This window comes from Sipha flava, unplaced genomic scaffold, assembly GCF_003268045.1.
Source record: "Sipha flava isolate LNK unplaced genomic scaffold, YSA_version1 35a_pilon_pilon, whole genome shotgun sequence".
NCBI lineage: Eukaryota > Metazoa > Arthropoda > Insecta > Hemiptera > Aphididae > Sipha > Sipha flava.
In genome coordinates this window covers 1,678,831-1,695,001 of record NW_020273058.1, presented here as the reverse complement: position 1 = coordinate 1,695,001, position 16,171 = coordinate 1,678,831, and the positions used below count along the sequence as shown (strand labels likewise).

The 16,171-nt window shown below is 27.8% G+C and overlaps 2 protein-coding genes across 6 annotated transcripts; one reads left to right on the top strand and one right to left on the bottom strand.

Annotated features, from left to right (window-relative positions):
* Positions 1-3,469: 3,469 nt before the first annotated feature.
* Positions 3,470-8,517, top strand: LOC112687731 (DNA-directed RNA polymerases I, II, and III subunit RPABC1). Of its 4 annotated transcripts, none has more exons than XM_025560617.1 (8): positions 3,470-3,565; positions 3,846-3,918; positions 4,230-4,318; positions 4,381-4,442; positions 4,497-4,636; positions 6,698-6,837; positions 7,510-7,588; positions 8,372-8,517. In XM_025560617.1, the coding sequence occupies exons 1-8, from the start codon at positions 3,486-3,488 to the stop codon at positions 8,435-8,437; spliced, it is 729 nt and encodes a 242-aa protein (XP_025416402.1). In that variant the 5' UTR covers positions 3,470-3,485; the 3' UTR covers positions 8,438-8,517. The 4 variants fall into 4 exon arrangements, with proteins under 4 accessions (XP_025416402.1, XP_025416405.1, XP_025416404.1 ...); XM_025560620.1 differs by lacking the exon at positions 3,470-3,565 and adding an exon at positions 3,665-3,780 and having other exon boundaries at positions 3,852-3,918; XM_025560619.1 differs by lacking the exon at positions 3,470-3,565 and adding an exon at positions 3,665-3,780.
* On the bottom strand, positions 8,508-10,733 carry LOC112687729 (Bardet-Biedl syndrome 5 protein homolog). Of its 2 annotated transcripts, none has more exons than XM_025560615.1 (8): positions 10,408-10,733; positions 9,969-10,120; positions 9,823-9,872; positions 9,611-9,738; positions 9,412-9,547; positions 9,086-9,187; positions 8,831-9,022; positions 8,508-8,759 (listed from the first exon to the last, which is right to left on the bottom strand). In XM_025560615.1, exons 1-8 carry the CDS (start codon positions 10,461-10,463, stop codon positions 8,526-8,528), a joined length of 1,050 nt encoding a protein of 349 aa, XP_025416400.1. In that variant the 5' UTR covers positions 10,464-10,733; the 3' UTR covers positions 8,508-8,525. The 2 variants fall into 2 exon arrangements, with proteins under 2 accessions (XP_025416400.1, XP_025416401.1); XM_025560616.1 differs by having other exon boundaries at positions 9,969-10,115.
* Between the last annotated feature and the right edge of the window lie 5,438 nt (positions 10,734-16,171).

The following is a 16,171-nucleotide window of genomic DNA, read 5'->3' as shown; positions in this document are numbered from 1 at the left end:
TATATATAGATATAGATAATCGTCGTTCATTTACTTTTGAAAACATTAAATACGCTCTAATTAAACAATGCAATGATTTTGATTTTTGAGTAACTCATAAGCTTTGATAAATTTATAAAACAAATATTTGTCATTTTTTAATTTTGTATTTTAAGGACATTTGTAAGTTTTAATAAATGTATATAAAATTGTTTAGTCAAATATTTAAAAAATGTATTTTTATTAATTTAAAACAAATATTAGTAATTTTTTAATATTTTTAAGATCTTCAACTTCCGAGCCCTAATAATAATCATTTAAATTAAAATTATATTTAAATGATTCGAATTCTTGAAGCGATTCAATCAACTCAACTGAATTAGGAGAAACGATTCATTTAACTGATTCATATTTCCCAACCCTAATATATTGTGGATAATAAAAAATGAATATTATAAATAAATCATGGACGTGAAATAAATATTTAAGATAAATTATATTGTTATGTTTATGATGTTATTAACATGATGTTAAATCGTATCACAGATATCTATATTATACTAAATGACGAACTCTCGATATCACTTGAAGTACGCATTGATTATGTTATCATTGTTGTCCGCCATGTTTTGGGTTGGCAAAATATTGTATCAACACTATTCCCCACATATCACAACATTAATTATATACTATTTAGTTACTAATATTTATTAAATATGCCTGTTTCTTGTGTTGCATACGGTTATTCAAATCGCTTTAAAAGTAATTCACTTTTTTCGGTACATATGAAGTATAGATAATATGATTTAAAAACACCTCAACATTTACATTTTTAATTGCAACGTATATTCTGTACATTCTCTGTATCTGTATATTCTCAATTAGCTGAAACATTCCAGCCTCTTTCGTGCACCGATCCCGAAAACGATACAATTATTGAAATTCAACAATTTCTATCAGCTTCGCTACCTATGTCGCTAACTGCAAAACCCATCTTTCCTGGTGAAATGCAGTATATAATTAAAAAATTACCTCCCGGCAAGGCACCTGGAAATGACCTCATTACAAACAAAATTCTGAAAAATCTGTCTCTCAAAACTATATCATTGCTCACCCACATATATAATTCTATGCTAAGATTTTCCCACTTCTCTAAAATCTGGAAATTTGCTGTCATTATACTTGTACACAAACCAAATAAACCTAACACTTATCTTCGTCATACCGTCCCATAAGTTTACTTCCAGTCCTTGGTAAACTTTTCGAAAAGGCCCTCCTGAAAAGATTACGTCCCATCCTTCAAAACAACCATATCATACCGAATAATTAGTTTGGTTTTTGAAACAGGCACTCAACAATCCATCAAGTTCATCGTCTTACTGATGAAATCTCAACTGCTCTCGAAAATAAAGAATACTGTTCTGGACTTTTTTTTTAGATATTGCTCAAGCATTCGATAAAGTCTGGCACGATGGCTTACTATACAAATTAAAACTTTTCATGCCAGCTCCCTACTATCTTATAATCAAATCTTACCTACAAAATCTTTCGTTTATCGTACGACAGGGGAACGATATTTCATCTACCCACCCAATATATGCTAGAGTTCCACAGGGTAGTGATCTATCCCCTGACCTATATAATGTATTCACAGCAGACATCCCTCAATTTAGTAACACCCTTCTAGCAGTATACGCTGATGACACAGCTATTCTTTCCTCCAGTCCAAATCCTATCCTAACTTCAGTTGAACTCCAGGATCATGCTAATAAAATTGAAGAATGGGCCAAAAAAATAAAAAATAAAATTAATATGGAAAAGTCTGTGCAAGTTACTTTCACGTCAAAACAATCTCCCTGTGAGTGCCTTCAATTAATTATGAACAACGCTCCCATCCCTGTCCAAACCAAAATCAAGTACTTAGGCATAATGCTTGATAAAAGACTAACCTGGGGCCCCCCACCTAAAAGAAAAAATAAAATCATCGAACAACAGAATTCACATCCTCCGACCACTCCTTAACTCCAAAATAACACTCCAAAACAAACTTATTATATATAAGTGAATTATAAGACCAGTCTGGTTTTATGGAATAGCAATGTGGGGTCCAGCAAAGCCCTCGAACATCAGGCCAATTCAGGCTTTTCAATAAAGGCTAAGGTTAGTATCCAAAGCCCCCTGGTACGTTTAAAACTCTACCTTGCACAACAACTTAAAAATAATAACTACTATTGAACTATCCAAAACAATGTATAAACGTTTCCATCAAAATTTAAACACGCATAACAATACATTAATATCAACCTTGTCCTCCCTTACCCTCCTAAAAAATGTTAGACTATGTTGCGTGTCGTCGTCCAATCGTAACGATGGTTAAGTTTTTTAGGATAATATTCCAAATAAAAATACTCAAATATAATTTAACTGTTTATTTAAGAATTCTTCTAAGTACAAAAACACTATTTAAAAATGATCTGGCGTGAAGGTGCTTGCGACTATACATGTAAACCACATCTAAATATTGGTCTATTCGGGACTCCCTTATATACCCCGCTTCTCATAGTTGACCCGGACCTAGTGAATGCTAAATCACTCGTCCTATGCGATTCACCTTGGCATTTAGATTGATGCATTTCTATAATATTTTAATTATTATGTACTAATTGTATTCTGTACCATATAATTAGTAAGGACCTAAATCTCCGTAATATATCATACTGATGTCTTTCTGTAATAGTTATTTTTAATGTCACACTTTGGAATGTAACCACACGATTCATATATAATATATGCTTGTATTACCCTCTAATTAAATTAAAATTCCTTTCTATTCATACGAATATGAATATTATATTAATAATAATTATTTCCCGATTTCTATTATTTATGATCTACGTGGTCCCATCCATGTCTTATGAGTCGTAAGGACCTACATTTATGTATGTCCGCAACAACTACATCATATTGCTAAGTTAAAAACAGTTAAAAACGTCGTTTACTAACAAAACTAATATTGTTTTAATAACCAGTAGAAATTTGTTTAAATATACTTTTTAAATCTAATTTACTGTATCATTTTCTTTTTATAATTTTTTTCTCCTAATATATTTATAGGGATTATCCTTAAGACCAATTTTAATAAGTATACATCAAGATATGGGTGTGATTACTTGGAAAACAAACCCTACTACAGTATATCAGTACATAAACATAAATTTTATATATTTAATTTAATATATATAATATATATAATAGTTAAAACCAAATATAGCAAGTATAGTGATTTGGTTTTGTGTATTTAAATTAGTCATTTTATTTATTGTATACTCTTTGATTACGAGTATAATATTATCAATATATATTATATACATTGTATAAATAATCAATAGTGCAATTTTAAATTAATATTCTCAATTCTGTAATGAAATTTAATTTTGATTAAATATAATGAAAAATGTTTAATTGAATAATTTAGTGTGTTCAACTATTTTATATAGTATAAAGTAATGTTTTGCCAACCGAAAACATGGCGGACGTATGATAATCTTGCGTCCCCGGGCTTCACTTTTCTCAATGGAAAACATAGGTAGTTCGTTATTTAGTATAATATAGATATCTGTGGATCGTATATGTAATATCATTGATTATAAGTATTTATTATCAATTGTAATATACATAATATGTGTATGATGTTAGAAACAATCCTTTATAATTAATGTTGTGGTGCCTATTGATAATACCGCATATCATATTATCTTGTTACTTCGGTTATGGGTCTTGGCTTTTTACATAGCATTCAGGGTATAGTTTAACGATATTTTTTTACTTATTTGAAAATTAAAGAAAATATTTATTAGTTTTTAAAGTCTTAGGTCTTTCACTATGGACGATGAATGTGAATCTTATAAACTCTGGAGAATACGGAAAACTGTTATGCAGGTAATGAGATATTATGTGTTAAAACTAAATTTTTATTATTATTTTAGATTAATAACTAGTGTATCAATTTTTTACTAAAAAAAAAATAAATTGTTTGAAATGTATACAGTATTTAAGCCATAATTAATTGTATAATTAAGAGTTAAGACCTAGTATATTATCTTGGAGACAATTAAATTATATTTTTCATTATTCATTGTACCTAAGATAATTTTTTTTATTATTATAAGTTATTGAAAATATTTAAATGATGTATTAATTTATATTCTATGTACTCTTTATTTACTTTTAATAATTGTATTTTTTATTAGCTTTGCCACGACAGAGGCTATTTAGTCACACAAGATGAATTGGATCAAACATTAGAACAGTTTAAAGAACAATTTGGAGATAAACCAAGGTATGATGATGTTTTAAGAACTAAAAAAAATAACAACTTTTCTTGTTTTTAATATTTTTTAGTGAAAAGAGGCCAAGTCGTAGTGATTTAATTGTCCTTGTAGCACATAATGATGATCCTACAGGTATAATGAGCATTGTTAATTTAGAATTGTTTAAAAATTTACATTAAATTTTAGATCAAATGTTTGTGTTCTTTCCCGAAGAACCAAAAATTGGAATAAAAACTATAAAAACTTATTGTCAAAGAATGCAAGAGGAAACCATAACTCGAGCAATAATTGTTGTTCAACAAGGAATGACTCCTAGTGCAAAACAAGTATGTAAAGCTATTTTTAGCCATAGTTAGTACAAAATAAATTAAAAATATTTTAAAATGTATAATGTATAATGTATAATGTATAATGAAATAATATAAGAATAGTTTTTATTTAAATTGTGCATGTAAAATTGAATTGGTTGCAAAAAAAATTTTTTTAACTCTCGGCTCACGGGTAGAATCTATCCCCCATATCCACCCACGTAGATCTGCCGCTGTATACTAGATATATATACTAGCTGACCCAACAAACATTGTTGTGCCATATATTTCTAGTATTTCTAGTATATATTTTGTAGTATAAAGAATAATTAACTTATTGTAAGTATGTTAGGATGGTATCTATGATTGTAAGAGAAATGGAGTCAATTAGGCCTATAAAAATTACATAACACCGATCATTCATTTTTTAAATTTTGTATGACATCAATTCACCTGGCAAAAACTCTTGTATCTTGAAATTTAAATCGTTGACGTCCTCATTTTTTGCTGCCAAAATAACTTTCTGCCATCCATTCATGATTCGTGTATTGTATGTGTATATATGGAAATATGCATTCAATGAGAGCATTTTATAAATCAACGATTGTACAGAAATCAGTTGGCTATGCTATGCATCCAGTACTTTTATCGACAGCAAATTTTTTATTGCTGATATCTAGTAATTGTTTTGAGAATGAGTCAGTGAATGGATATTAAGGCATTTGAATGCGTATGTTTACTTTTAGATTAAGTTTTTCAACATAACGCCACAGTGACAATGACTTCAAGCAAGCGTTGATCTTATCAGCGCACATTGAATGTGGAATAATGGGAAGTGTTTCTCTGAAATCACCTGAAAGGAGTAACAGACTGCCGCTGAATAGTTAGACGCCTCAAGCGAATGTTTGTGTGCCATAGTGCATTCATCCCAAATGATAATTTTGCATTTTAAAACGGTCTCCCTCGAAAGAAGTTTTATCCAATAGGTATTGCATTTCTAGTAGTCAATAACGAAACACTCACCTATATATATATATATATTGGAGAGTCATAGTTACTTGGAAAACAGGTCACAATTGTAATTTAACTTGACCAATATTTATTTATTTATTTATTTTTTTTTTTTTTGATGGAATGTTTTGATGGTCACTAGCACTAGTTCAAATATGCCTTACAAAAATTTGGCATTCAGGAACAATGGTCCTTCTATTCTTGTGGTAGCTATGCCACTGATAGGGATCTAGGTTTATTAATTTATTTTTAATATATTTTTTAAATCAAATATCAAAAAAAAAAATAATATAATATAATTTTGTTCACTGTTTAATAATTGTTTATGATATAAGTATTATTCATCCTAATTTCTAGAGTTCAAAATAAGCATTTAATTATAACAACATATAATGAAAAATAAACTGAACCATAACTTTTAAGTTATTTTAGCACTCATTAAAATACTTATTAAATTATTAGGGTTTTATTATTTAAATTAGTTTCAAAATGATACTGAACTAAAGTTGATGTAATAAATATATTGAATCCATCTAAGAGGATCTAATAAAATTCTATGTGGTACTAAACCTGGATTAAGACCTTTAAGAGTCCAGGAGTCAATACATGGTTGAAGGCCTCTACCAAAGAAAGCAATTCTTTAAAATTATAAAAAAAATTTAGTAAAACAAATTTAAACAATTTACGCTTAAAATAAACTTGGAGATAATTCCTAACTCCCTTTTAGTTCAAACAAGAAAATATTAAAAGTATTCTTGTAGGTACTATAAAATTATCACTCAATGTAATTTTTAAGGCGAAAAGACTATGGGTCATTTACAAATGTGGAGGGATGTGGCCCTCTCCTTAATCTGGAATTTTATGAGATTTAATGTAGCTTTATTTTCTGAAGAAATAAAGAAAACAAATATTATTATAAAATCAATACATTTTTTGCCTTGTCTGAATTTAAAATGTACAGCTAAAAACTAATTCATTTTTTTATCATACAATATGTATGTATGTATGTACAATATGTAATTTTAATAATTTAATTTAATAAATAAATGATGTTTTTTTTTTTTTTAGTCTTTAGTGGATATGGCTCCTAAGTATATATTGGAACAATTTTTAGAATCTGAACTCTTAATTAATATTACTGAGCATGAACTTGTACCTGAACATATTGTATTGACTCCAGATGAGAAGCAAGAACTGTTATCCAGATAGTATCCTTTTTATTAATACCAAAAAATTGAACACATATAAATTATTTGATCAGAGTTTATTGATTCTAAATTATAACTTCAACTACTATGACCATTAGTTTATATATATATTATTACAATAATGAACAGAAAATATTTTATTTTATATTTTTTTAAATTAATTTGTCAAATTCAATATTCTCGAGAAAAGGGAAGAGTTTGAAAGTGATTTTTTTCGGGTTGATATGAGCATATATGTTTGAAGTGCAAATATGAGCATTTTATTAATATGTGATTGATAGTATTTTGTATAAAGTGTTAATTCCTTGTTGTCCAATAGATTACTATATTAACATATCTAACAATGAGTATGACCACCTTTTAATTGGTTGATTATTGTGTTAATTGTTCTAGATGTTTGGGTTTAAAGCCATGGTTCTATGCTATGTATATAAAGTATAATTATATTTTTTACAAAAATCTGAATTAGTAGTATTTTTAACCTTTCAAACATTACGACTTCAGTAAAATATCTAAGAAGTAAAGTAATAATGTATGAAAAAACACCTTGTAATATAATATTTTATAAGACTCTAATTTATTACATTTTTATATTGAAATATTAGTTAAATACATAATTTAATTGTTTTTTTTATATTCTTATCCAAATTTTCTTTAACAAAAATATAATAGTAAATTAAAAGAAAACCAACTTATGAGGATTCAAGTCGGTGATCCAGTTTCTCGTTACTTTGGCTTAAAAAGAGGACAGGTAAGACAAGTGTAATTTATAATTTTATCAAATAGATAATTGAATATTTATATTAAACATTAATTTTTATTACATAAAAATGTTTAAATATTAAGTGTTAAAATCATTATATCCATGGAATTATAAATCTTTTATTAATTTTTCTATTATTTTCAACTTCATCATATTATTCATTCTAATCAGAAATAATTCAGTGATTTTTTAATTTTTTTTTTTTAATGTATTAATTAATTACTATTAAGTGATATTTAAAATAATGATTTTGGTAATACTCATTACAATACATTATTGTTTGATATATGGTGTAAAGAACTTTGAACAAATAGTTTTGATTTAATCTATTAATGATGTCAAAGTTGGTATTCCATCTATACATAATACGTACTACTGCTTATCTCATTTGTAATATATCTTTAAGTTTACATCATACATGATCATACTATCTCTTAATTTAAATGGTTTATAATTGTATTTAGAGTTAACTATTGACATATTTTTAGTAGATTTATTTATTACTTTTAACATATAAACTATAATACTTCCAATATTATTCAAGATAATATTATATCTGTACAATTCATTATTTTAAAATTTAAATAAATAACTTTAAATTTCTAATGAATTTATTAATGAAGAACATGAAATTGATTGATTTTAAAAATTCTAAAGAATAATTTTAAATTATGTCATTAATATTGATGTTCTAATAGTTAATAAATTACAACTCATGTAGTATTAAATTAGTTGAAAAACTAATTAATTTTATCTATTTGTTGTTAACAGGTTGTAAAAATTGTAAGGAACTCTGAGACAGCTGGACGTTATATTTCATACCGATTAGTATGTTGAGGCTTAATATTAAAAGCTATTATACTTTTCACTAAAAAAATAAAATTTATATTTAATAAAACATAAGACATTTAAAAAAATGTATTTATTATTTATTAGTTATTGATATAACTTCCCACAATGATCTCATTGTATAACCTTCTGGTAATGTTTCTATGGCTAAACCCAATGAAAAATCATATTGTGGTAATCCATCTTTGCCTCTCTTACTCACACTGTATGCAGCTAAAGTATTTGAAACACCTATTGCATTTTCATCTTCAAATTCGTCATAGTTGTTTGAAAGTGTTGTTGGTATTAGAACAGGTTCATTATTTTCTACCTAAGATATTTTTATTCAAATTAAATTTAAATATTTATGATGTATAAATATTGATTCAAAAAAATAATAACCTGATCAGTAATAACAAAATGCACTCCAAATTCTGGTACTTGAGAATGAATATGAAACAATGATGACAACTCTTTAGTGATGGATCGTAACCGTTCCTTAGGGTCTATTCGAAAACCTAGTGTAAATCCTCCACTATATCCATTAGTACCTATTACTAACACTTCTCCAAATTTGGATTCCCTAATTTTGATCTAATTAATAAATAATTATATTACATTTTATTAAGTAGTTGATACAAATAGTTTTTAACGTACAGAGTTTATATGAATGTATGGAAGTGATATATTGAATGTCTCATTGCTTTCTGCGTACCATACTAATCGAATATTTGTAATTATAAATGTTCCTAAATTTCCCTGATAAATAATATAGGTTATGAAATTGTAAATTATTTACTACACAATAGTGCATACATATAGTAATTAAAATTAATTAAATGAGGATCCATGTATAACACTATAATTAAAACAGGTAGTTGTTATTTATAATATATCAATTTTCTATAAGTACCTACTAACTTTATTCAACTTTCATAATACATTTTTTTAAAAAAAAATTGGTTAAATTTATAAAATATTACTTGTTCACTCGATAAATTCCATACACCATTAGCAATTGAATACATTGTTTCAAACATCAATAACCTTAAACGATCATTTTTTATTATAGCTCCTCTAAGTTTTAATTCTCGATATAGTCTGCTAGAATTATAAGCTCTGAAATATTTTAAATGCTGGTTTAAATGTATTAAAAATAGTGATATGTTTTTTCTTGTATACTTGAAAACTCCAATAAATGATGTGAAATGTCTTGTATTACCCGGTATTAAATTTGTGAAGACAAACTCATATCTCAACCCATTATATTTAGCTTGAATATAAATTGCTTCTGTTATCCCTTTTAATCTCTGAAATATACATATTTATGTTTAAAAACAATTCACTTTTTTTGTGCTAGTATAATGTTTATATTTATGAACATTATTTCTTACGGAGTTAACAATTCTTGTAGAAATATCCTGAATACAGTTATAACCAATAGCTGTTCATATACAAAATTAATAAATATTCGATTCCATTATCAATATCTTAAATCAATTGAGTATTAGGTAATTCAATACACTTTGCCTAGCCTTACATAAGCTTATTCTTGCTAATGTCATAGAATGCCAAATAGCTCTTAAATTTGTAATAACAAGTACTCCTTTATCACCACTATTTCCTTTTGTATCTTCAATAAATTCTAGCCGATCTATTATTTTTTCTCCGTTTCTCATTTTCAAAACTTTACTAAAACCAAATAAAATATTTATTAATTTTGTGATAGATTTTGAAAATAAAAATTGTAATATAATTAAAATTAATTATATCATGAATATGTTAACAAATAATTATTACATATTTGTATACCTAGGTACTTGGTTAATAATCTTAAATTACTACTTTCAGGAATTTATTAAAATATTTAAACATATCAATTAAACCGTATTATATTCATAAGATAAATAATTCATAAACTAATCTAAATATGTCGATAAAACACATAGTGATTTGTAAATCTTAAAAAAAAAATATACTTGATACTCAAATCGAATTGGATTTCTTGGTCTTCCCATACTTCAAATTCGTCCATGATAATAGATAGAAGTTGTTAATGCAGGCAAATTAATAACATAAAATTGTTATGCAAATTATGTTATTATAATATGGATTAATAAAGGAAATTACTCAGTGTTTTTGTCTGACATTCAATATTTATACCCCTAAAATAACATTGTACACACGATTGCCAATTTTATATAGTGAGTTAAAGGTATTGTGGTCGTGATACCACCTACTACTATATTTTTGGTCATTGGTTGCCATGCAACAAATCTTACGTATTTCAAACAAAACAAATATTGATTTTTGAATAAATACTTTTACCATATAAATTTAATTTTAATTTAGTTAAACGAAAAAATGAATATACTTAAAAATATAAGAATCAATATACAAGTAATAATTACATAATTCATCTAAGAACAACATCAATAAAAAAAACTGTATCTTTCGTAACTTGTAATTGACAAAAAATAAAAATTTGTAACACTTCATTTTGTATGAAAAAAATCAATAATATAATTAATAATATTATATTTTAAACTTTTATAAAAAATATTTGTGAACAGTTAGCTGTTATTATGGTGATCTAGGGTCATATTGTAGGGACGATGCGCGTCGTGTTCGCGCATTGCATGACATGTTCTCGATGTAGTTATATAACTTATAACTTTATTTTGCTCATTTTGTTTTCTGAACATTTTTCGGCAATCAAAATATACAAACAGACGAAAGAAAATGTTTTTAAGTACAAACATTTATTTTCATTTTATGAAAGCTAGTATTATTGTTAGCTTTTACCTCTTTTACCTCTACCGTATAATTATTTATAATTTAATTTTGGTTATTTTTTATTAATTACCGAAAATTGTGTTATTAAGTGGGATAACACACAATAAACGTGAATATAAATTTTTTTTGTTCTCATATTTTGTCATAACACACTTACCCATTAACAGTCGGTTTTCATTGCAGGTGATTAATCAATATCAGATTTGGAAATAATATTTTGTAAATTAATTCAGTAGAAGGTCCTTACTTTAGATCGTCAGAGTTTGATCTAAACTAAGGTCTCCTTGATAGAAATCAGTTATTCAAATTTACCAAAAAAACTAAAATTCAGCATTAAAAAAACACATTTTCTTCTTCAGATGCCCATTCGATTACGAATGTTAGCGACCATTCCAGTAATTACTCTGTCAGTCGCGATGTGAAATAACTTTGATGAACTTTTTTCAAACCATTCCTTTGGATTGTGAAGCCACCAGTGCTCGATTTGAGTGGGGAGGGAGTACCCCAACTAATTTTCAGAAATTTTAGCGTCCCCCTATTATTATTACGATATAATCATAACGCTCGGCCAGTTTTGGGGACGTTCTTTTTTTAAAGTAAATAGAATCCCCTTTCTTTAATTTTGCCAAGTCGAGCCCTGGAAGCCACGATTTTCTTCTTCTACCAGGGCCTCTTTTTCTATATATTTTCCCTTGCAATATAGCTCGAAGTATTGAACGCCTGCTCTCATTCCTTATTATGTGACCTAAGTATTGGAGTCAGGAGCGTCATTTGGAGGGGGGGCAGACTATGGCAAATGCCCTACTCTAAGAAATTGTAAAAAGTTGGCAATTCTTTATCCGATGATCAAATGCTAAAATCGGTAAATAATAAATTTTCATTTATTATTTTATACTCAGAAATCCGATAATATTCTCTTTTAAATACACGTTCACGGCTTATTAAAAATTGGGAAACACTGGCTCCTCCCCGGTTTATGACAATCGTCATTACGCAAACCTTATAAACAGGTCCCATAAGTTATAGCATTTACATAATTTTTTTTAAAATTTACATAAATTTTTTTTTACATAATTTACTTTAATTTTTTTTAGATCCTAGAAATACCTATGTCAGTTATAAATTTGTTTTAGATAACTAAGAAGTTAAATATGAAATTTTATGTTGCATATTTCAAAGTATAAGTTCTATTTTGCTTTAATAAGTCTTTTTCAGTTTGTAACGTTTAAAACATTTTTTTTTAATAATAACAAGTAATTATAGTAATATTAATTTTTATATTTGTAATTAATTCATGTTAATTAACTAATTCTTCTTCTTTTGGTTTAAATTATATATTTTTGTGTATCATATAGCGACGCGATCAGAATTTTAATAATAAAAGTTTAAATTTTTTTTTTATACATGATACATGAAAATTGTTTTTTATACATATGTTTTTTTTTAATAATAAATGAAAGATTTTTATTTTTTCATGTTATATTTATTTTTGCTTATTTTTGTATTTTTACTACATATTTAAGCGCTTATATGAATATTTTTAAGAGTATATTATAGAGCTTATAACTACTTTTTTTTTAGAGCTATAAGTTATGAGACCTGCTTATAAACTTTATTTTTGGTACTTCTACATATGTGATCTTTATAAAACAGTTTTCGTGATATCGATACCATAAAAATTGAGCTCATAATCTATAAAAAACCGTTAAAATCGTTTCTATTAATCTCAGACTACGATACATTATATTTGAAATATAATTTTATGTTTTTATAAATAAGTTCTGTAAAGTATTTATTTAATCTTCTCTATCTATCTATATATATAAAAATCTCGTGTCACAGTGTTAGTGACTATACTTCTCCGAAACAGCTTAACCAATTTTAATGCAATTTTGTATATACATTTGGTAGGTCTGTGAATGGGTTATTATCTATTTTTAAACTTCTAAGTGCTATTGTTTAATACATCGTAGTTTAATTCAATATTTTTTGGCCCGGTCGATAACTGTGCAAGTGATAATTGATCAATTATCCCCATCAGTTGATACCAGTCTATTCAATGAAACTATTAAAAAACTATTATAAACTATTTAAAAAACTATTAATTTTATTTTTGGTATTAAATGAAACATTATATTAAATATAAAAATAGAATTGCTTATTCATTTGTTCCCAAATTATTATAACAGATTAGCCAGACCTCTGCTAAGCAAAACATCCAATGCTCATATTAATTTTGAGTTCTGCAGTTCAATGAAGAGCATCAAATATATATGCATTTGCATATATATCAATACATTTGCAAGTATGTGAATAAAGACAGTGATATGGCTGTATTTCGAGTTGATAAAACGAATGTGAATGCTCCTCCGATGAATAACAACGATGAAATTACATTTTACGAAATTGACCGGTATGTCGGCTCCAATGAAGCTGGCGTATTTTAGGTTTCTCAATTCATGAACGGGATCCAGCAGTTCATCATTTAGCCATCCATCTTGAAAACGGCCAGCGCGTGTATTTCACGAGCGAGACAGCGATTGATCTTGCTATAAATCCACCAAAAAATACACTCACCGAATTTTTTTGAATTGTGTAATCATGTGAATGCTTTTGGTGCTTTTGCACGAACATTAATATTTTCAGAAGTACCACGCTATTTCACATGGACTCCAATAAAAAAATTAATGCCCCGGAAGCAAGGCATGCCGATTGATGTATGTCCCGGTTTGTTCAAATCAAACACCTTAGGACGATTATTAACAGTCAATCCATGGTAGACTGAGTGCTTTTATCTTCGACTGTTATTGGTTAATGTCACCAGCCTATTGTTATTTCAAAATATACGTAAAGTGAATGGGCAACAGTATTCAACGTATAAAGATACATGCCTTGCACTTGGCTTGCTGGAAGACGACAAGTAAGATCGTAAGTTCATGCATTTGCATGTTTTCTTTGCTACATCGGAAAATAGAAGGAGTTCCATCAATAAATGGCCTCTTCACCCAAGTCCCCCCTGACCTGAACTAATGTAAATAATTGTAATTTAACTTAAGTTATTGTTTGTTATATTATCCATTATTTTAGCATTATTTTAGCAGCAAAAATTGTGGACGTCTACGAATTGAATTTCAAGATACAACATTTGTTACCAGGAGACTTGGTATTATACAAATCTATTGATATAGTTTGCGATGTTAGTGAAGCTATAAATTAACTAACAGAATTTTTAAATTCAGGCAAGCCACCGCATAATTTACAACTGAAGGTGGATCTCCAGTTATTTTGCTTCGTTATTTGAACTCATCACGGTTGTGCAACGGCACGCGATTTGTCATTAAAAAATTAATGAAAAATGTTATGGAAGCCTATAATTCTGAGGTGAAAATATATTACTACCACGAATCCCTATTATACCCACAGATGTGCCAATACAATTTAAACGCCTTCAATTTCCAATTAGATTGGCATTTGCAATGACTATCAATAAATCTCAAGGCCAAACGATGTCTGTCTGTGGCTTAGATTTGAGAACATCATGTTTTTCACACGGATAATTAAAAATAATACGTGGCGTGCTCTCGAACCATTAAGTTTATTTGTGGTGACAAAATATGCGAAAACAATAAATATTGTACAGTCTGTTGCATTAAGGGATTGATATTGTTTTTTACTAATATTGTCATAATTAGCGATATATATATATAATTTTAAAGGATCAATTTTAATAAATTATTAAAAAAATAAATGTTTGATGTTTTTTCATTTTTATATTCCGTCACTGTTCACAGCACTCCATACTTTTTCCACTTATATACCACATCCTTACACACTTATATTCTTCTTCTTCTTTCTTGGTTTTGGCCATTCAAGACCATACCTCTAGATAAACATACTGCCACCTATCTCTATCCTCTGCTACTTCCTGCCAATGAATCTCCGGCTCCACTGTTTTGGCGTCTCTCTTAACGCAATCTTCCCATCTTAAGCGCGGTCTTCCAAGAGGTCTCCTCCCCACTGGGTTTTTCTCTATTACTTTTCTTATTAATGAGTCATGCTTCCTCCAGGCATGTCCTGCCCAAACTAGCCTTCTTTTTTTTATCTCTTTCAGTATATCCGGTCGCTGGAAAAGGGATTGCAGTTCTTCATTGTGTAATTTCCTCCATTCATTTGTGAGAACATCAATTATATTAAATAAGTTTTTTCTAGCAAAATATTCTCTAGAAATAATTTATATGACAAAACAATTTTTATCGGGTCAGCTATTTATAATGTATAAATAATTAATTAAACATAACTTTAATTTATATTTAATATTGTGGTATCTTAGTGCCAATGAATATGTTTTCCTTGAATTTCGTATATTATTCTCAGATAGCTTTAATTATTTATGATTTGTACTTTTGTTGCCATTTGTAGTTGTTATATTATCATTATAAGTTTTGGCACAAACATTTAGAAAATTTAGTTTTATTTTTTCTATTACGAAACATGATTTTTAATTTTTTACTAAATATCTTAGAATAAATTACATTTAATTTAATTTGAGCAATATTAGTTAAAAAATATGAGCCCCTTTATCTTAAAATTAAATTGTAGGACCCTCATTTACAAAATTTTTGTAGGTCCCTGGGATACACTCGGCACTCACTATGCGCCAGAAGCGGCGCGAAATATTTTACTTCATGAGTCCTGTTAGGATTTTGCCCACCCACCCACCCACCCACCTAAAAAGAAATTTAAGGGTAGCTTGTAAAAAGAGCTCCCCCACTATTCGTTTTACATGCTACATACCCACTCGATACCCAATGGTCAATACCCACCCACTGACTTGAGTCCAGGGACTCAAAAATCTGCCGTCACGCCGCCACTGCTATACACACACCTATGATTGGTATAGGTATAAAAAAATCACATGTTTGTAAAATCTCATTTAAAATCTAATTC

What these genes read in the sequence shown, in the direction of transcription:
- LOC112687729 (XM_025560615.1), bottom strand. Translation starts at nt 10,463, where the DNA reads ATGGACGAATTTGAAGTATGGGAAGACCAAGAAATCCAATTCGATTTG. An exon ending in CATACATTCATATAAACTCT is followed by an intron (nt 9,023 to 9,085) that starts GTACGTTAAAAA and finishes TTTATTAATTAG; the next exon opens with ATCAAAATTAGGGAATCCAA. An exon ending in ATTTTGTTATTACTGATCAG is followed by an intron (nt 8,760 to 8,830) that starts GTTATTATTTTT and finishes AAAATATCTTAG; the next exon opens with GTAGAAAATAATGAACCTGT.
- LOC112687731 (XM_025560617.1), top strand. Translation starts at nt 3,486, where the DNA reads ATGTTTTGCCAACCGAAAACATGGCGGACGTATGATAATCTTGCGTCC. An exon ending in TTTCTCAATGGAAAACATAG is followed by an intron (nt 3,566 to 3,845) that starts GTAGTTCGTTAT and finishes TAGTTTTTAAAG; the next exon opens with TCTTAGGTCTTTCACTATGG. An exon ending in CAAGAACTGTTATCCAGATA is followed by an intron (nt 6,838 to 7,509) that starts GTATCCTTTTTA and finishes AAAATATAATAG; the next exon opens with TAAATTAAAAGAAAACCAAC.